The sequence below is a fragment of the Salmo trutta genome, chromosome 38 (assembly GCF_901001165.1).
Source record: "Salmo trutta chromosome 38, fSalTru1.1, whole genome shotgun sequence".
NCBI lineage: Eukaryota > Metazoa > Chordata > Actinopteri > Salmoniformes > Salmonidae > Salmo > Salmo trutta.
In genome coordinates, this window is record NC_042994.1 from 18180257 (window position 1) to 18202967 (window position 22711).

Below are 22711 nucleotides of genomic sequence, written 5' to 3' on the forward strand. Positions count from 1 at the left end.
AAAATCAACACCACAATGAGCTGTTTTCACAGACATTGTTCTATATTGATGCCAAACCACACCTACAACAGTGTTAACATTCTGAGAGAATCCACATTGTGGTGTCCCCATCTGTCATTGATTGAATTGGAGTCTTGATGTCAAGCATATTGGCACAGTATTCCAATGCATCTTAGTCAAAAGGCAGTGTCCATTTTAAAAACCCTCTCTTAAGAAAACAAAAATTGTTGTTAGGGTGCAGTAGAACTGCAGTATGCTGCAAATACTGCGTCCAAAATAACACAGTTTATTTTTACTCTAGTAATTTTGCAGTGTAACTGCAGTTAAGAGTGTAGAATAACAGCAGTACACTGCAGTTATTCAGCAATTACTTTGTCCAAAATACCAGTCGACTGCAGTTACTGCACTTTTACTGCAGTTTCAAAACTTCTATATTTTTTTGTAAGGGCTGCTGTCACTAAGGTGAATGGCCAGAGAAAAGGGAAGAAGCACCATTTTGTTTTGAAAACCAAAAAAACGAAGGCACCATGCACACGACTAAGGCCTCTCTTGTTGGAGGGATGTTACACATAAACGTTATGTACAATGGGATACTTATGTACAGTGCATTCAAAAGTATTCAGACCCCTTGACTTTTCCCACATTTTGTTCAATTACAGCCTCATTCTAAAATTGATAAAATATAATTTTTTCGTAAATCTACACACAATACCCCATGACAAAGCGAAAACCGATTTAAAAAATAAAAACAGAAATACCTTATTTACATAAGTATTCAGACCCTTTGCTATGAGATTCGACATTGAGCTCAGGTGCGTCCTGTTTCCATTGATCACCCTTGAGATGTTTCTACAACTTGATTGGAGTCCACCTGTGGTAAATTCAATTGATTGGAAATTATGATTTGGGAAGGCACACACCTGTCTACTGTATATAAGGTCCCACAGTTAACATTGCATGTCAGAGCAAAAACCAAGCCATGAGGTCAAAGGAATTGTTTGTAGAGCGCCAAGACAGGATTGTGTCGAGGCACAGATATGGGGAAGGGTACCAAATAAATGTCTGCAGCATTGAAGGACCCCAAGAACACAGTGGCCTCCATCATTCTTAAATGGAAGAAGTTTGGAACCACCAAGACTCTTCCTAGAGCTGGCTGGCCAGTCAAACTGAGCAAATCAGGGGAGAAGGGCCTTGGTCAGGGAGGTGACGAAGAACCCGATGGTCACTCTGACAAAGCTCCAGAGTTCCTCTGTGGAGATTGGAGAACCTTCCAGAAGGAAAACCCTCTGGAGCACTCCACCAATCAGGCCTTTATGGTAGTCGCCAGACTGAAGCCACTCCTCAGTAAAAGGCACATGACTGCCCGCTTGGAGTTTGCCAAAAGGCACCTAAAGGACTCTCAGACCATGAGAAACAAGATTCTCTGGTCTGATGAAACCAAGATTGAACTGTTTGGCATGAATACCAAGCGTCACGTCTAGAGGAAACCTGGCACCAGACTGGTGCGAAGGTTCACCTTCCAACAGGACAACAACTCAAAACACACAGCCAAAGCAACGCAAGAGTGGCTTCAGGACAAGTCTCTGAATGTCCTTGAGTGGCCCAGCCAGAGTCTGGTCTTGAACTCGATCGAACAACTCTGGAGAAACCTATAAATAGCTGTGCAGCAACGCTCCCCATCCAACCTGACAGAGAAGAATTGGAGAAACTAACCCAAATACAGGTGTGCCAAGCTTGTAGCGTCATAACAAAGAAGACACAAGGCTGTAATCGCTACCAAAGGTGCTTCAACAATGTACTGAGTAAAGGGTCTGAATACTTATGTAAATGTTATATTTTTACTTTACTTTTATAAATTTGCAATCATTTCTAAAAACCTGTGTTTACTTTGTCATCATGGGGTATTGTGTTTAGATTGATAAGGGAATTAAAAATATAATAATAAGGCTAACATAACAAAATGTGGAAAAAGCTAAGGGGTCTGAATACTTTCTGAATGCACTGTACATGTGCCTTGTCTCAATGTACCATTTTATTAATAATTTCAAATTGAAGGATATTTATATGTATTTATTTATAAAATCACTGACTATAATAGTTTGGAAGACAACAGCTGTATCATAACACACAATAAATAGTTTATTCGAACAGTCCTATGACCTTAGAGTTAAAGTAAAACAATAACACCTCTGTTCAAAACACTTCAATCCACTGGCTCAATGGAGGTTCAGGGTTAGGACAGAGACTGTATGTGTCCCCTCTTGTCTCATACACCAGTGGTGTCCCCATAGTCCTTGTTCCAGCGCACATACAGGTCCAGCGTTTGTGGTCCGACACTCCTCTTGATCTTCTTCAGTGACTCCACGAAATCAGAGAACCTGATATTCCTCACCTGCACAAAGGCACAGAACACTACAGTGATGAAGAGTGCAACAACAGCAGGGTGGTTCATTCATTCACAGCAAACGTAAGAAAACCGACTGAAACTGTGAGGGAACACCTGAACCTGTCCAATGAGAAGCGCTCGTTTTCATTTTCTGTAGAAAAAAGTTTTGCAATCATTAAGAGTTATTAAAAAGATGTAACTTTTATTTTACCAGGCTGTCGATTACGAACAAATTCTTATTTACAACGATGGCCTTGCAAGAGGCAAAAGGCCTCCTGTGGGGGAGGGTGCAGGGATAAAAAATAAAAAAAGTAAGACAAGATGGACAACACAGACAGCAGAAGACACTTAGTTGGGACGATATATAAACAGGCAGGGTTTTTCATTAAAAGTATATATTTAACTTTGTGAATGATGCACATTGTGAATGCTGCAAATACTTGAGCTTGCCTGTTGCAATGGAACCAATAGAGGTCCTGCAGGGGCCACACCACCGCCGCAGCAAGTTTAAGGAAGAAGGGGCTAACTTGAAGGAATGAGTCTGAAGAAGGACGGGACTTGGATCCATTATGTCAGAGGAACTATGTCAGACTCACTGTGCTGAGGCATCTAGAGGCTCAGAAAGAGTCATAGCTGCTGGAAGATTTGCTACAGACAGCATTATTGGTCCACCAATACAGGACTAGTAAAGGCCCAGTGCACTACTTTTGTGACAAATATATATATATATATATATATATATATATATTTTTTCCCCCCCTGATTTGTCAGAGGGTGCTGCAACACCCTCAGCACCCCTACTCCTTGTGGCTATGGAAAGAATCAGAGAATCCTGGAATAATCATTTGACTTTTTACAGGCGACAGAGACTTGAGGATTTTTTGCTTAAATTCTGTTTATTTTTTTCCCAAATTCCATTTTCTCTGTTTAGTTTTTACAGGTTTTGGATTTTCCCGTTTTTTTCCTTCAGGTTTTCGCTCTCATAATCCTACTTTTTTAAATAGAAAAACAACCAAATTGGATGTACTAAGTCCACAACAATGCTTAAACCACATCAGGAGATCATTTCTTTCTTCATTTTTGGGTGTAAATACCAGGGTTGGGGTAAATTACATAAATTAAATTCTAATTAAATTCTCTCTCCCAGTAAATTCCATTTAATTCAATTCTAATTCCAGTCCTCGGAATTCCAATGTTAGGTAAATTCCAAGAATCCAATTCCCTATGCAATATTATCCTCAACAATTCCACCAATTCCAATTTGAATTCCTGGAATGATTATACTGGAAGTAATATAATATAGGTTGAAATTATTAAAAACAAATTCTACAGTCCATGTCATATACTATGCGCATTAACTTCATTAACTGGGAAATGTAAAAATATAGAATTCCAATTCAATTCATTTTCAAAGATTAAACAACACAGAGCCGCCGACATGGGCCCCCGCCGCTCACGAAACCAATGGTCACTCTGACAGAGCTCCAGAGTTCCTCTGTGGAGATGGGAGAACCTTCCAGAAGGACAAGCATCTCTGCACTCCACCAAATCAGGCCTTTATGGTAGAGTGGCCAGACGGAAGCCACTCCTCAGTAAAAGGCACATGATAGCCAGCTTGGAATTTGCCAAAAGGCACCTAAAGGACTCTCAGACAATGAAAAACAAGATTCTCTGGCCTGATGAAACCAAGATTGAACTCTTTGGCCTGAATGCCAAGCATCACGTCTGGAGGAAACCTGGCACCATCGCTACGGTGAAGCATGGTAGTGGCAGCATCATGGTGTGGGGATGTTTTTCAGCAGCAGGAACTGGGAGACTCGTCAGAATTGAGTGGCCCAGCCAGAGCCTGAACCCGATCGAACATCTCTGGAGAGACCTGAAAATAGCTGTGCAGCAACGCTCCCCATCCAACCTGACAGAGCTTGAGAAAATCTGCAGAGAAGAACGGGAGAAACAAAATACAGGTATGCCAAGCTTGCAGCGTCATACCCAAGAAGACTCAAGGCTGAAATCGTTGTCAAAAGGTGCTTCAACAAAGTACTGAGTAAATACTCAACCAGTTGATGTCATCATTAGCATCATCGCTAACGGCTACACAAAGTAGACAAACGCACGCACACAGACCGGGGCATTCCCGTGTTGCCTTAGAAAGTTGAAGGAAAATACAAATCACTGATGCATTTTGTTCATGCTTTAATAATAACCTTGGACAAATGAATACATTTGCAATAGATTTAGTTGATTTCCTACCAAGTTCAATACATTTTTGAATATGGTTGAATTCCGTTTTAAAATGTATGGATTCCGTGATGCCGACCCCATTCTCCGCATCACAGATTTTTTTTATAGGACCCTAGATAAGTGTGCTTTTGAGGAAAATTCAGCCCTTTGCAAAAACAATTACGTGAAATTTGGCTATAGGAACAGTAGAGTTTGTGGCTAAATGTATTATAATTTAGGTGGAATGAGAACATCTCTACCAGACCAGGAAAAATGGCATTCTGCTTATTAAAAAAAAATAACAACACACAGCCACTGTGTTTTTTACAATCTGCCATGCAAGACTACCAAAAGACCAAAAACAATTCTGCATGTGAAAAACAAGCATATTCCTCTTCCGCTCATTACTTGAAGTCAGGCCAATGTGCAAAATCAAGCAACAAACAGCAATTCTGACCAAAAAATAAATAAAATATATAGGTAGCCTCACCGCTGCTCTCTCCTCCTCAGACTGACCATCAGACGCAGGCCATCACAGTGCAGTAAAATAAGCTAATTATAATGCTCACAAGTAATACAACAAATGCTCTATTACCAGTGTGATCATATACAGTGCCTTTGGAAAGTACTCAGACCCCTTTGACTTTTTCCACATTTTGTTACGTTACAGCCGTATTCTAAAATGTATTATTGTTTTTGTCCATCCTCAATCTACACACAATACCTCATAATGACAAAGCAAAAACAGGTTGAGACATTTCTGCTAATTTATTCAAAATAAAAAACTGAAATATTACATTTACATAAGTATTCAGACCCTTTACTCAGTTCTTTGTTGAAGCACCTTTGGCAACGATTACAGCCTTGAGTCTTCTTGGGTATGAAGCTACAAGCTTGGCACACCTATTGTTGGGGAGTTTATCCCATTCTTCTCTGCAGATCCTCTCAAGCTCTGTCAGGTTGGATGGGGAGCGTTGCTGCACAGCTATTGGCTGTGTGCTTAGGGGCGTTGTCCTGTTAGAAGGTGAAACTTCACCCCAGTCTGAGGTCCCAAGCGCTCTGGAGCAGGTTTTCATTAAGGATCTCTCTGTACTTTCCTCTGTTAATCTTTTCCTTGATCCTGACTAGTCTGCCAGTCCCGGCTGCTGAAAAACATAACTCACAGCATGATGCTGCCATCACCATGCTTCACCATAGGGATGGTGCCAGGTTTCCTCTAGACGTGACGCTTGGAATTCAGGCCAAAGAGTTCAAGCAGTGGTGAGGCTGCCTCTCCCCCCACTCTCCCTCCCTCCACTGAGAAAAGAGGACACTGTCTTCCAGCTGAATGCGAAACTCAAGTCACACTGCATTATTTCTGCATCATGCACCAATTAATGTTATTAATCCGGTGTCCAGATAGTGAAATATTACTTGATTTAAAAAAAAAAAGAAGAGACAAGTCGCTAATAACAACGCAAGCTTATCGAAACACATTACTATACTCATTCATTGCAGCTGCAGTTCTGGTTGTAGCTCATTTTATAGCTTATAAAAGTGTTGAACAACATGTTGACAGCGCTGAATAACAACTTAAACATGAACTTACTCAAAAACATCAGCGTTTTGCTGTATTCGTTGAGTCATAAAATGCGCATTATCCCTACTTCCACTCATGCTTTTGGGCTCGACTATTTATAACTTTTACTTCACTACATTCCTAAAGAAAATAAAATGTACTTTTTACTCCATACATTTTCCCTGACACCCAAAAGTACTCATTACATTTTTAATGCTCAGCAGGACAGGAAAATGGTCAAATTCATGCACTTATCAAGAGAACCTCCTTGGTCATCTCTACTGCCTCTGATCTGGCGGACTCACTAAAAAAAACATGCTTTGTTTGTAAATGATGTCTGAGTGTTTGAGTGTGCCCCTGGCTCTCCGTTTCTTTTCTTTGGTGCTGTCTGGTTTGCTTAATATAAGGAATTTGAAATTATTAATACTTTTACTTTTGATACTTAAGTGTCAAACGTAAATGTAATTGCTAAAATATACTTAAGTACTGTTTATTTAAAACCAAATACTTTAAAAGTTTCATTCAAGTAGCATTTTACTGGGTGACAACTGGGTACTTTTTCCAACACTGAGTGCTAATGCGCAGGTGTTATCGGCTCTATAAAAGATGGCAGCGACCACGAAACAGCATTTGCGAACGTGAGTAGATTACGTTGAAAACAACTGGCGGCCATCTTGGACACTGTCTCCAGTTCAAATTGTATCCTGATGTCGACAGCAGATGAGTTATATTCATAATATAGCTAGCTAACATACATTTGGAGGACACAAGTTATAATTAACTGGCTCGCTAACTAGCGTTAGCAGTGTTTTCAATGATGGCAAGTGCAGCTAGCTAACCAGCTAGAAAACAACGGAACAAAAGTATAATTTCAGATTCGAAAACAAGTCCAACAGGCTCTGCATTTCAGGAATCACAATCGTAAGTACCCCTGGTGCACTGAAATAATTTAGCCATTTACACAATTTATTTCAACAATTTATTTGTTGATAAACTCTGTTTTTGCAACTGCATTCATCGGCTTCCTTGCATTTCAAATGTGACCTGGTCGGACTGGATTCTGGTTAGTGATGGTTGCTATCCAACGGAGCGCTATGATTGGTTGCACAAATATTCTGTGGCGGGCTTAGCGAAGGGGCAATTCCCACCCCATCATCTAATGACTTGAGGGAATTCCATCAAATGCTCATACCCTGCCTATATCGCTCGCATCGCGTGCGCGAGCTTTGCAAAATAAATTTAGAAATATATATTATTGAAATATTGCACCCACACTGCTCGCGTGCGCCAACGAGCGTCTGCGTTGCCAAGGGCTAAGACGGAAAGACGAACGAGGTCAGTGGCGGTAATGCACCTAATATATGAAAGTTGACAATCGCAATATAAAGTCCAGAGAAGAAAAAGCCTGGAAGGAGGAGAGATGACTAGAAATTATTTGGTTCACTGTTTGATATGTGGATTAATTGTCAGAGTAGAGGACCTTCTGCATTTCAGGTAAAATAACAACTCAATGTTTATATCCCAGGACAAATTAGCTAGCAAGTGCAAGCTAGCTAGCTAAATTGCCATAAATGTTTAATGCTTTTTGACCTGTCCCCAAACTAATGTAATTGGTTCAGTTTGTTGATATTTGAACCTGTGTGTCGCAATCGCGTTTGGTGTGGGGGGACAAAATGAATTTATGCACGATGGCGCACGCGCGCAGCCGGTGTGGGTTCCGTGTCAGTCTGCTCTGGTCGCGTCTGGTTTGCCAGGGACCTTAACAAAGAGTCAGCACACTCAACCCCAGCAACTATTAACTCAAACCCTGGTCCCTACGACTAATTCAAAAATGATTATATGAAAAGGTTAAGGTGATGTCTCTAGATGTTACATTAAGGTCGTTTAGTGTTTTTACAAGGGATTCACTTTTTTTTGCATCACTTTTCAATAAAAGTTAATAAAAAACTTGTATGGCATTTTTTTTATGAGAATGTGACTATAATAAATAAGCACAAAAATAGCACAGTATGGAATTATAGGTGAGATAATATCAGATATTTGGTGTAGCATATCGTGGAATAGGTTTTCCCAAATATCGCCCACCCCAAATATGCCCTAATAAATAACACGCCAAGATTCATAGGTAGAACTTGCTGCCAAGGGAGCCAAGTTGGCACAGGATGACCACTCTGTAGACAGGCTGCCGAAGGGTAGTCAACAACTAGAGCGTTGGACTAGTAACCGGAAGGTTGCTAGATCGAATCCCCGAGCTGACAAGGTAAAAATCTGTTGTTCTGCCCCTGAACAAGGCAGTTAACCCACTGTTCCTAGGCCATCATTGTAAATAAGAATTTGTTCTTAACTGACTTGCCTTTTTAAATAAAGGTTAAATAAAAAAATGCAACCAAAAAAACTAGCCATTGAATCTCAAACCGAACACTATCACTCAATATGCGCGTTCACGTGTCAATCTCAATTGCTAGTTGTCGAGTCTACGAGGGCCCCACTGAACCCGTTGGCAGCCTCTTTACTGAGTGGGCATACTGTGGCGACTCAGTGTCCTTGGCAGCAATTTTTATCCATGAATTTTATACCGTTACCTAGCAACAACATGGCCACTACTACTTTGCCCTCAAAATTGTCAGAATGAATCTAAGATAATCATTTGTTTTTAAGTTTTTGCCGAGGTCTTAGTCTTGCAATTTTACATCTAGCTAAGGTGTTTTGTGCTTGAAGGAGTAGTATTTTTTAAGTTTTAAAAAGTGCATGAAAACAACTTAGTGCAGTATAGTCTGCTGCGCTCAGCTGACCCGACACTTTTTAGAGAAAGATGCGGTTCTACAGACTGATTTATGAGAACACGTCTACAACTTTATCAGCATGCTGTAATTGAAGGACAAGCTACACGCTGTTCATCAGTGCCCAAAATCACTAGCTTGTCACTAGCTTGTTAAGTTCCATCCTTGTGTTTGTCAGTGAAGCTAGCCGTTAGAACTAGCTAGCAGGCACTATGAGCAGGCAGGCTAAGTCAACTGGCGAGTTGCTTTGGTGCCATTTTGTGCTGCAGTAAAGAGATTACGTTTTGTTTCATAGCGTATCATGCAACAAAACAGGTCGCAGAAGGAGACAATGCTTGCAACTGGGTTTTGAATTTTGGAATATTGACAAGTGGCAGTTGGGATACAAGTGGTTGATTGGTCGAAGTGTTTGGTTTATTATTCAGCCTTAGTGTGATGTATACAGTGAATAGTGTAAACGTACCTCGTTTGCGGCCATGTTCCTGACTTGTTCTGGACGCAACTCTGAGAATTGAAATAGATTGCATTAGGAAACAAATAGACACATTTGTAAAGAGATCAATTGCTGTATCGATTCAAAGGTTTGAATGAATTGTGCCGCTTACCTCTGATGGGACCGAGGGACGCATCTTTGGCCAGAGAGGTCAGGTCACTGCCAGAATAGCCTTCTGTCATTCTGCAAGGATTACACATATTCCAAGTTTTTAGATTATACCACAATATTAAGTTAAGTTTGGGCGTCAGATTGCATAGTGGTTAGAGCGTTGGGCCAGTAACCGAAAGGTTGCGGGATCGAATCCACGAGCTGACAAGGTAAAAATCTGTCATTCTGCCCCTGAACTAGGCAGTTAACCCACTCTTCCCCGGTAAATAAGAATTTGTTCTTAACTGACTTGCCTAGTTAAATAAAATAAAAATCTATCTACATCTCTTAGATCTCTATACAGTCAGGTCCAAAATTGTCACCCTTGATAAAGATTAGCAAAAACAACTAAAATAAATAATACAAATACTGAGCTATATTTGTATGCTCCAGTTGTTATTTATTTATTATACTAATACAATTGCTCAGATTGTTTAACAAGTAATTTAGTTATTAATTTACTAGAGGTCAACCGAATAATCGGCATGGCCGATTAATTAGGGCCGATTTCGCGTTTTCATAATCGGTCTTTTTGGATGTCGATTACGGCCGATTACATTGCAATCCATGAGGAAACTGCGTGTCAGGCTAACCACCTGTTACACGAGTGCAGCGTCAAAAGGACCTTGTGGCTGCAATGAGCCAAGGTAAGTTGCTAGCTAGCACGAAACGTATCTTATAAAAAACAATCAATCAATCTTCACATAATCACTAGTTAACTACACACAGTTGATGACATTACTAGGTTAACTAGCTTGTCCTCCTAATCAATGTGGTGCCTGTTAATTTATCATTGAATCACAGCCTACTTCAACTTTGCGAAATGTGTGTTTATTATAATTAAGTCTATGATTTGATAGAGCAGTCTGACTGAGCGGTGGTAGGCAGCAGCAGGCTCGTAAGCATTCATTCAAACAGCACTTTAATGCGTTTGCGAGCAATGCTTGAAGCACATAGCTGTTTATGACTTTAAGCCCATCAACTTCCCGAGATTAGGCTGGCAATAAAGTGCTTATAAGAACATCCAATAGTCAAAGGTATATGAAATACAAATGGTAGAGAGAGATAGTCGATGCGTCATAATTCCTATAACTAACTACAACCTAAAACTTCTTACCTGGGAATATTGAAGAACTGGGAATATTGAACCACCAGCTTTCATATGTTCTCATGTTCTGACCAAGGAACTTAAACGTTAGAATGAATGAAATAATCTTATTAAATACTTTTTCTTTACATATTTGAATGTGCTGACAACAAAATCACACAAAAATAATCAATGGAAATCAAATTTATCAACCCATGGAGGTCTGGATTTGGAGTCACACTCAAAATTAAAGTGGAAAACCACACTACAGGCTGATCCAACTTTGATGTAATGTCCTTAAAACAAGTCAAAATGAGGCTCAGTAGTGTGTGTGGCCTCCACGTGCCTGTATGACCTCCCTACAACGCCTGGGCATGCTCCTGATGAGGTGACGGATGGTCTCCTGGGGGATCTCCTCCCAGACCTGGACTAAAGCATCCGCCAACTCCTGGACAGTCTGTGGTGCAACGTGGCGTTGGTGGATGGAGCGAGACATGATGTCCCAGATGTGCTCAATTGGATTCAGGTCTGGGGAACGGGCGGGCCAGTCCATAGCATCAATGCCTTCCTCTTGCAGGAACTGCTGACACACTCCAGCCACATGAGGTCTAGCATTGTCTTGCATTAGGAGGAACCCAGGGCCAACCGCACCAGCATATGGTCTCACAAGGGGTCTGAGGATCTCATCTCGGTACCTAATGGCGTCAGGCTACCTCTGGCGAGCACATGGAGGGCTGTGCGGCCCCCCCAAAGAAATGCCACCCCACACCATGACTGACCCACCGCCAAACCGGTCATGCTGGAGGATGTTGCAGGCAGCAGAACGTTCCCCACGGCGTCTCCAGACTCTGTCACGTCTGTCACATGTGCTCAGTGTGAACCTGCTTTCAACTGTGAAGAGCACATGTATGTATAAAAACGTATCGGCTTTTTTTGGTCCTCCAATAATCGGTATCGAAAAAACAATCAGTCGACCTTTAATTAAATATATATATATATATATATATATATATAAGACGGGTTGGTGTCAAAATGATTGGCAACCCTAAATATGTTTATCAAATCATACAAAATTCTATCTGCATTTACATTCTACTCTTTTAATGAATCTCATTTTAAGGAACTGTATTGTGGCCTTCCATGGCATCTTGGTTCAATGGGGTATAACAATGAGGTAACACGCATGTAAAAATCCCTTTGTCATCTGTCACCATGTGAAAATTCGCAAAACAAAAAGCGACAAATGGTTGAACATCAAATCAGGAAATGGGTACAAAAAAAAGCTAAAAAACAACAACTTTTAGGAAGTTTCAAACTTGCCTGGTATTGGACAAAAGTGTATTTTGTCCCCACACACGGTAAGGAAGATAGTTCGGGAGGCAAAGAATATTGAAGGGCTAAAGTTGGAAACTTACACAACTTGGTCACTTCTTGGGGTCACCAAGTCTCCAAATCTACAATTAGATGCCACCTCCATGCCAATAGGCTCTTTGGAAGGGTTGCCAGAAAAGAGCCTTTATTGAGAGCAACCAACTAATGTAAACTTCTGGAGTTTGCTAAACGGCATTGGCACTTGGATAAGAATGGTTGCTATGGTGAGATGACACAAAAATAAAACTTGGCATTGAAAGGAGGATGCATATGAAGAAAATAACCTTATACCTACTAGGGCTGGGAATTGCCAGGGACCTTACGATACGATATTATCACAATAATTAGGTGCCAACGATATGTATTGCGATTGTCACGATTCTACATGTATTGCGATTCAATACTGTGATTTTATTGCGATTCCATGGTCCAAACATATTGCTCACCACATGTCTGCTGCAGAGTGACAACATGGAGCCATGAGAAAACAAGTTTTGATCAGTCACGGAAATAAGTGCTGAAAACAAATTGGCTCCCTATTTAAAAAGTGGATCTTAGATGTTATGGGGCTGTTTTGCTTCCACTGGTCCTGGGGTCCTTGTTAAGGTCAACGGCATCATGAACTGTAGCAAGTACCAGGACATTTTAGGCAAAAATCTGGTTGCCTATGTCAGGAGGCTGAAACTTCAACGTAAGTGGATATTCCAGTAAGACAATAAAACGCCAAGCACAACATCAGAATCCACAATGAAATGGTTAATTGACCAAACAAATCTATTTTGCAATGGCCATCTCAGTCTCCGGACTTAAACCCCATTAAAAACATGTGGTTTGAATTGAAGAAGGCAGTCCATAAGCGCAGACCAAAGGATATCAAGGATCTGGAAAGATTCTGTATGTCTTCTCCAGTGGGGATTTTAGCATGTAAATCTTGGTGGGGCAACAAAACAAAAAAAATGTGGGATGCATGCCAGCAAAGGCACTACACAACACATTAATTGCACTAGAACGCTGACAAACGATGCCCATAAACTGTTAGGGCCCCAACACCTTACCTTGTCTGGCAGTGAAACATTTCATTCAGCCTCATTAACTGCCTTTATAGAAAACATAGATGATGTGGCTGACTTGCTTAAACAAATGTGGTTTCTACTGACAATTGAGATGTACAAACTATGGCACAAGGGGACGACAAGCGGATAAGAGGCAATCCGTAATTTCGATTAAGACATTAATGAGCGAGCGACGACGGACGTAGTCAGTCTAACTATTTGTTCAGCACTTTTGAAATGTACAGCGACAGAATTCAGAACATTGGCCGTTCTTACAGTGTACTCCCTGTACAACAAGTCAGAACCGTAGGATAAACAAAGGGGGCATATAAACAATGAAAGCTCTTACAATATTCAATGATTACATTTCTCTAAAACAGGTTAAAGGCTTCATGTGCACCACCAAGTTTGAACAGTATGCAAAATTAAGAGGTGAAAATATACCAAATTATTAGGGTGAGGCACATAGAACGCCATTTGGTCTTTGCGTGTCAAAAAATATACGTCATAACACTATTTGACACGTTAAATAAGCTTTTAATTTGGCACATCAAATAACACAATACTATTATAGAATGTTAAGTGTTCTGAATTTGCACGTGCAAGCCAAGCACCACCACTACTACTACCAGTAGCACTGTCAAAGCTGTACAAAAGAAGTTGGCAAACAAGGACACACCGGGCCACGAACAATGTTTACAATACTGCGTTGGTGAAAATAGACCAAATTATTAAGGTGAGGCACATGGGCTACTAACAGCTTACTACACAACATACACTTAGTATTACTTTCTTAGCTACAGTATACATATCTCCCTTGTATATTACATCATTTATGCAGCAGCATACAAGACATTTTTGGACTCACCTTGCGAAGGTGGTGCAGCGGTCCTTTGTGGGCAAATTTTGTCATCAAACTTTGTCATCAAAGTCTGGCATTCTCTGGATTTATGGTGGGAACTCAAAAAAAAAATTCAAAAACCCAAAGGGCTGAAATTTTGGATGTCTACCCTTACTAAGGACATAAACTTGGCGATGGCTAACTGTCCCCATGAGTGACAGAACACTGAGCCAATCACGGCACAATGCTCCTATTTTCTGCTGGCTCGCCCCACCGCCACAGAAATCATTGAGCTAGGCTGAAATACCTGCATTTTGGAGATGCCTTACTCAAGAAAATAAAAAAGTGTGTGTATGCAGCTTTTTTAACTTAATGCTCGACAACATTCGCAGAGTACGACCCTGCCTTACACAGGAAGCGGCGCAGGTCCTAATCCAGGCACTTGTCATCTCCCGTCTAGATTACTGCAACTCGCTGCTGGCGGGGCTCTCTGCCTGTGCCATTAAACCCTTACAACTCATCCAGAACGCCGCAGCCCGTCTGGTGTTCAACCTTCCCAAGTTCTTGCACGTCACCCCGCTCCTCCGCACACTCCACTGGCTTCCAGTTGAAGCTTGCATCTGCTACAAGACCATGGTGCTTGCCTACGGAGCTGTGAGGGGAACGGCACCTCCATACCTTCAGGCTCTGATCAGTCCCTACACCCAAAGAAGGGCACTGCGTTCATCCACCTCTGGCCTGCTCGCCTCCCTACCTCTGCGGACGCACAGTTCCCGCTCAGCCCAGTCAAAACTGTTCGCTGCTCTGGCACCCCAATGGTGGAACAAGTTCCCTCACGACGCCAGGACAGCGGAGTAAATCACCACCTTCCGGAGACACCTGAAACCCCACCTCTTTAAGGAATACCTGGGATAGGATAAAGTAATCCTTCTACCCACCCCACCCACCAAAAATATATAGATGTACTATTGTAAAGTGGTTGTTCCACTGGATATCATAAGGTGAATGCACCAATTTGTAAGTCGCTCTGGATAAGAGCGTCTGCTAAATGACGTAAATGTAATGACTTATATATATTTTTTACATTGTTTGCAAACTGATATGTGACACGTATTAATGCCAAAATAACAGGCAAGCCCCCCCAAAAATATATTTATAATATATATTTTCAAAACTGCTAAACATGTGGGGCTCAAATCAGCCCCACCTGCTCTGAATGAAGGGTCGCCACTGGTGTTCTTCAATCTCATGAAACATTTGAGACAAAGGCTCAGTCCCATAGGGCGGCGCACAATTGGCCCAGCGTCGTCCAGGTTTGGCCGGGGTAGGCCGTCATTGTAAATAAGAATTTGTTCTTAACTGACTTGCCTAGTAAAATAAATTAATTATTTTTTAAAATAAAGTACCATTATCCTCGCAAGGGGAGGGTGCCGGAGTATTGAAAACTCTTTTTTAGATTACTCGTTAAAGAAAATCTTTCTCTGAGCAATTGTATTAGCATACAATAACATAGTTATGCTCATCTTTATCGAGGTTGCCAATAGTTTTAAACGTGACTGTATACCTGTATGTCATTCTGAAAGCATAGAGAGATAGCAAACCTTTCAAATATAACATTGTCTCTATTTTTCTCTATATATTAAATATATCTATTGGCATCTCTTTATTTATCCATCATTTTGAAAGGATTACAGAGAACAAAGCATTTTATATTATAAAGATAGATCATGATATCATCTATGGCTATATCTAATGCTCTATCAACTAACTATTGTACAAAGTTCATTCATACCATGGTAAAGGATATCTAAAAGCACAAAACATATTAGGTAGGTTTCCAAGTCAGTTTACCTGGCTAGCTGTGACAGTTCTTTCTGTGCGAGAGGATTCCCGTGCTTCTCCAAAAGGTTCTTGACCAGTTTTAGCCGTGTCTATACACAACACACAATTATATAGAATTTTGCAGGGAAATTGTATGGGGGAATGTGATTTGTTTACTGTATGGCTACAATTGTAAATGGAATTAATAGGTTTTTTAACATACCTCTTCTGTTGGTAAAGCCACGTACACCCGTTTTGCAAATCGCCTGTTAATAGAAACAGTTTGAGAACATGTTACCATTGGGTATGCCTTGAAGACTTAAATGACAATTCCACCACTTTATAACCAGTTATTATGCTGTTAGGATACACCGAGTGTACAAAACTTTAGGAACACCTGCTCTTTCCATGACAGACTGACCAGGTGAATCCAGATGAAAGCTTTGATCCCTTATTGATGTCACTTGTTAAATCCACTTCAATCAGTGTAGATGAAGGGAAGGATACAGGTTAAAGGATTTTTAAGCCTCGAGACAATTGAAACATGGATTGTGTATGTGTGCCATTCAGAGGGTGAATGGGCAAAACAAAAGATTTAAGTACCTTTGAATGGGGTATGGTAGTAAGTGCCAGGCGCACAGGTTTGACCGTGTCAAGAACTGCAACGCTGCTGGGTTTTTCACACAACAGTTTCCCGTGTGTATTAAGAATGGTCCACCACCCAAAGGACATCAAGCCAACTTGACAACTGTGGGAAGCATTGGAGTCAACATGGGCCAGCATCCCTGTGGAACACTTGACACCTTGTAGAGTCCGTTCCCGGACGAATTCAGGCTGTTCTGAGTGCAAAAGGGTGTTCAACTTAGACCAAAGAATGTTTGTACAAAACATAATTTGGTCTAAGTTGCACACAGTGTATATGAACTACTGTGGGATTTGATACACATTGATGTTTTATAATTTTTTGTTAGTCATACTGCCTGATTCCTCATTTTTGAAGCCTCTGCATTGCATTGCCCTCGTCTACAGTATGAATAAATCATTTTATTTGTCACGTGCCGAATGCTTACTTAAACCAACAATGCATAATTTTTTTTAAAGTAAGAATATATTAGCTAAAAAATTATAAAATAAAGTTAAAGTACAAATAAAAAGTAAAAAATGTACTACTATTTCCAGGGTGGATTTCACCTCCCACGATGCAATACTCTGCCTAGTCTGCAGTTAGCTTAGCTGGCTAGTAAACCCAGATGAAGCTTATCATAAGTTAAAGTGCATTTCACATTCCTTTTGGGTTGTAATAATATTATTATAATGCTTGCATGAATATAATTCTGAATATATGTTAATGTCATTGTCACCAATCACCTGCATTACAAAAAAAAATCTAACTTAGATGCTAACAAATGCTAACCATAAGTTACCGTATCTGATGGTTAACAAGTATGCTAGCTAGCCCAACTTCTACATCCAAAATACGTTTTTCCAACAAGCACAGTCGAGTCAAACTTAACGACTGTCTTAAACAAATGTCCAAACAACATGTTAGAACATTTTAGAACATTTATTAAGACATTTACAGGCAAATCACTATGGAATCCTAGTCTCTCATGGCTAAGTAGCTAACCCTGCTGCATCTGAAATAGTGTTTTCAACAATAACAGCCAAATACAGCCTTAGCGACTATCCAAGGAACCATCCAATAACACTGTAGGCCTATTAGAACGAATAAAAAGTATGAAATTTACAAGTAATCCACTGCAAAAATATAGGCTATTTGGAAAGGGCGCAATGGCCACCGGAGCTGCAACTTCATCGGTGATGGCCAGAGTGGTTTTGCCAAATGGAATCATGGTAGTTCGAGCCTTGAACAACAGAAAAATATTGGAGTAAGCCAACTACAAAGATCATTCTATAGGTTTTTGAGCGTCACCTTGAGAAAAACATTTTAACGGCCTCCCTCATGACAGCGAAGAGAAATTTACGTTTTGAAGTTAATTTTTTGGAGGCAGAGAGAAGATTTTGCAATTTTGTAACTCACTTCATACAATTCTACACATTTTGCCATGAGACGGAGAGAAAAATGTGCAGTTTTACAGCTAATTTCCTGCAATTCTACACATTTTGCCATAGGGTGGAGGCAAATGTTTGCAGTTTTTAATATGATAACTGATGATCAAAGGGCCCCACCCCGGTCGGTAATTCGACCATGCTTACTACAAGTTTAGATAGCTGGCCTCTAGACTAACTTACCAATCAAAAACATTTAAGCTGATGTACTAATTTAGTGACAGCTGATGCACAACCAAATAAAACCAAATAAAACAATTATATTATTCTAACTCTCAACAGTAAGTTGAGACACCGACTGAGTTCCAAAAAATATATTATTTATAGAAAATAAAAAATAAATATTGGTCCAATGGCCTACATTGGCTGTATTAGAACAAGACAACCTATACATTTTTTTATTTAACCAGGCAAGTCAGTTAAGAACGCTGGGCCAATTGTGCGCCGCCCTTTGGGACTCCCAATCACGGCCGGATGTGATTCAGCCTGGATACGAACTAGGGAATGTAGTGACGCCTCTTGCACTCTTGCAGTGCCTTAGACTGCTGTGCCATTCAGGAGCCCCATAGATAGCTGAAAATGACTGTCTATATTGTCATCGCAGGGATCCTACTTGAAAAAAAAACAGAGAAGCAATTTCCAGTTTTGCTCATCACTAAACAGTCAATAGCCATGAAATCACAAAATTACACTCAAACTGTGTTTATGACGTCACTAAATACTTCATAATAACAAACCAAATGTTAAATGTGGCGGAGTTGCCCTTTAACAGTGCTACCTTGTGGCAGAGAGACCTCACTGAAAAGTAAACCTGGGTTGTGTTCAGTAGGAACACAAAAACTTATGAAACGGGTAGGGAGGTACTACCTGAAAAATTAGCATGTTTTCCATTGCAATAACTTGTGTCCTACTGAATACAACCCTGGCTTACTAAAACAAACTGGGCATCCCCTGCCCCAGTCACACTGGCCTACAGTACCTAAGAACAGCCTCGTCCAGCTCCTGAGGTCTGTTGGTGGCTCCCATCACCAACACCCGCTCATCCCCACCAGATTGTACCTAAACACACACCCAAATAAATATTATTGGCAGCAACACAGTTAGACAATATATCTCTTGGACAGATTTAATGTGGAAGAGGCAAAATCTTTATGCAGGATATGGACCAAAAAATCCAATCAAAGTTTATTGGTCGCGTACACAGTTTAGCAGATGTAGCGAAATTCTTGTGTGACTAGCTCCTAAACAGACATGGCTGGTTGCAGGATGTGGCCAACAGACAGAATCCCTCCAGGGACAAACATTGCATACACGTGTACATACGCTCATGAATTTATAAAACAAGTCACAAAATGAACACTGGAACACACATGCGCGTATACGCTGAAACACACACAGGGAGAGACCTCCTTACCCCATCAAACTCAATCAAGAACTCGGTCTTGAGTCGTCTGCTGGCATCATGCTCTCCCTCTCTCCTCTCACAGAGTAGACTGTCAATCTCATCTGTGTGGGGTAAGTAACTGTAGTCATAATCTGAATGGAAGGGTCTCATTATCCTAGTATTCTATGCAATCTCTCCATTTCCATCAGTTATTAAATAGAAAAGTCTTGCCAACATGCTATAATGCAACTTTCTTGCATACAATATCTGTGCTTATTATTAGATTGCAGGTAATGAAACATCATATGGTTATGTGCTTTCTTGACCAGTTCATTGCAGTTACGCATTCATCTTGGTTTATCTAACAAAGTCAAAGTTACCTATGAAGATGATCGAGGGTTGCAGTTCTCTGGCGACGGCAAACAGAGCTCGCACCAGCTTCTCTCCCTCCCCCATCTGCAGGGAAAGACCAAAATAATTAGTGAGCTTACACTTTTTCTACAAGGGACTACTTGAAATGACTGATATATGGTTGTTTTTCTACTAAACTCAGCTGAATGCACTGGATAAGAGCATCTGCTAAATAACTGACATGCAAAAGAAATGTAAAATGTAACAAATGAAAGTGTAAAGAGATCTTTACGCTAATAATGTACTCACATATTTCGAGGTCAAGCTGGCTGCACTTATGTTGAAGAATGTGGCGTTGGACTCCATGGCCACTGCTTTAGCCTATTAGTAAAAAAAATAAAAAAAGAGCTAAAATGTCAAATGCAGAACATTATACTTATTTTGAGATATTTTCAACGATATGCTCTATAATCCTTAAATTCATTTTTTCTGTTCGCTTTGTTTTAAATTTGATAACATATCCAAATTCCTGCTCTATAGAATCACCATTTGTTGTAATGCAGGTCAGACACATTTTGTGAGATTGAGTACATACTAGAGTACATGAACGATGGCTAAACTACATTCATGATGGATAATGCAATTTTGTATGACAGAAAAACAAAATAAAATTTTCCACGGATTTAGCCTATCCTTACATCATTCTGTGCCATCGGTCATAGTACTCTGTCAAAGTACCACCATGTAAAAAAAATAACAAATATAAAATGTACTTACAAACTTAGACCTAAACCAACTCTACTCTTGGACAAAGCATCTCGTAGTCAGAGGATGTCTCCACCAGCTAATCCAGTGAAAGGACTCTATCCACTGTCTATATTCATTATATTAGTCTTATATTATAAAGATTTTACAAATGTATAGTTTTGTGCGTTTTTCTATGACAATTGTTACGTTATATCATGATCACTTGTGATCTTTGGGAGCCTAACCAAGACCCACTCTACTAATAATTTCTCATTCGGTCTCTTGCCAATACCAAATGGTACTGCACCACACTCACCAGCATTGTCTTTCCGTTGCCAGGAGGACCGAAGAGCAAAAGGCCTCGTGCTGGAGCCCTCAAGCCTGTAAACAACTGGAAAAAAACATCTACTCAGCACTTTTTTCATAGTCCTGAAGTTCAAAATTACAGAGCAATACATAGCCTATCAGCATCAATAAATTACTGATTTAACATTTACTGTATACATAAAGTATAAAGTGGGTAAAACAGTACATAAACATGACTAAAGTGACCAGTGTTCAATGACTATGTACATAGGGCAGCAGTCTCTAATGTGCAGAGTAGAGTACCAGGTGGTAGCTAGCTAGTAACAGTGACTAAGGTTCAGGGCAGGGTACTGGGCAGAGGCCGGCTAGTGGTGACTGTTTAACAGTCTGATGGCCTGGAGATAAAAGCTGTTTTTCAGTCTCTCGGCCCCAGCATTGATACACCTGTACGGTCTCCTCTTTCTAGATGGTAACGGGGTGAACAGGCCGTGGCTCGGGTGGCTGAGTTCCTTGATTTTCTTGGCCTTTCTGTGACACCAGATGCCGTAGATGTCCTGGAGGGCAGGCAGTGTGCCCCCGGTGATGCGTTGGGCTCATCGCAACATCCTGGATGGCGCAATTGCCGTACCAGGCTGTGATACAGCCCGACAGGATGCTCTCAATGGTCCATCTGTAGAAGTTTGTGAGGATCCTAGGGGCCAAGCTGAATTTCTTCAACCTCCTGAGGTTGAAGAGGCGCTGTCGTGCCTTCACCACGCTGTCTGTGTGAAGGGACCATTTCAGGGTGTCAGTGAGGTGCATGCCGAGGAACTTGAAGCTTTTGACCTTCTCCACTGCGACCCCATCAACAACCAAAAATATTCCTGGCACTACTCTGCCAGGGCTGTCACCTCTTCCCTGTAGGCTGTCTTATCATTGTTGGTAATCAGGCCTACCACTGTTGCGTAACATGACTGAACAAGACGTTATTGGCCCACAAATAGTTTTAGAATGGCTTGCGACATGGTTTATGAATGTAAAATGAGGCCCACCAATGGAGATGCATCCATCCATAGCGCCGGTAATATGGTGACAACTTTCGAACGGTTTGGGCTAGAGACAGGCGCTTTTCTTTGTAGTAATGGTGCAACCGAAGCGCTGCCTTTTTCCCCTCTATGGCACATGGAAACAAACAGTGGTACAACGAAGCCTAATCATTACAACAATTGTCAGCGGGCTGATTATTTTTCTAGGTGAACTGGTGCTCCAAAATAAAAAATCCCCTCCTATAAAGCTTGAACACATTCTCGTATCCACGCTTCGCCCCCTTATTCATTATGATTGAAAAGGCAAAACCGATCCTAGATCAGCACTCACTCTGAGACACCTTTGTAGGCCATCATTGTAAATAAGAATTTGTTCTTAACCGACTTGCCTAGTTAAATCAACAGAACAAAAAAAAACAGACCATTATGTTAGGACTGCCCACATTAACGGTTGCTGCTCAACATTTTTACTGACGATGTTACTGAGAGGTGATACTTTGTAAGAGGCTGCCCATAACAGCCTGTGAAAAGACTACCATATACACTCCATGGTCCAGTGAATTGCTGTTCCTCTCCAATCTCACCTCTGGCCTCAGTGCAGGCAGGATGACTATTTCCTGTAGGGCCTGTTTAGCCAGCTCCTGGCCAGCAACGTCCTCGAACCTCACTGATGTGCCACTGGAAGGAAGGAAGGAAGGAGCGCACGCACACACACACACACACACACACACACACACACACACACACACACGACTGGTCTGAGTGCTCATTCCCATACAGAAATATAGACATACTCAACTCTGCCTGGGTTGTATTAATTAGGCAGCAAAGACAGACACAGGCAGGCAGGACTTTTCAGTGCCAAAACGTTATAAAAAGTGTTGCACCGGTGTGCCCTATTGAACACGACCCAGGTCAAGCAGTCAACGTCTATTGTGTTCCAAACTGAGACACCTTGCAAAGCACATGCTTTACGTCCAGTGAATAATACACTGCTCAAAAAAAATAAAGGGAACACTTAAACAACACAATGTAACTCCAAGTCAATCACACTTCTGTGAAATCAAAC

At 40.9% G+C, this 22711-nt stretch overlaps 1 protein-coding gene across 2 annotated transcripts in view; it reads right to left on the bottom strand.

Annotated features, from left to right (window-relative positions):
• Window positions 1–2054: 2054 nt before the first annotated feature.
• The window catches only part of LOC115178277 (spastin), a 34980-nt gene continuing 14323 nt past the window's right edge, over window positions 2055–22711 (bottom strand). The window contains exons 7-17 of one of the 2 annotated variants that reach the window (XM_029739383.1): window positions 22227–22320; window positions 20628–20702; window positions 19874–19945; window positions 19594–19669; window positions 19244–19335; window positions 18809–18888; window positions 15983–16025; window positions 15790–15869; window positions 9550–9620; window positions 9408–9448; window positions 2055–2392 (exon numbers count right to left, since the gene is read on the bottom strand). In XM_029739383.1, the coding sequence (XP_029595243.1) occupies window positions 2267–2392; window positions 9408–9448; window positions 9550–9620; window positions 15790–15869; window positions 15983–16025; window positions 18809–18888; window positions 19244–19335; window positions 19594–19669; window positions 19874–19945; window positions 20628–20702; window positions 22227–22320 (850 nt within the window). In that variant the 3' untranslated portion in view covers window positions 2055–2266. The remainder of the gene's footprint in view (window positions 2393–9407; window positions 9449–9549; window positions 9621–15789; window positions 15870–15982; window positions 16026–18808; window positions 18889–19243; window positions 19336–19593; window positions 19670–19873; window positions 19946–20627; window positions 20703–22226; window positions 22321–22711) is intronic. The other variant, XM_029739384.1, reaches the window with a different exon arrangement.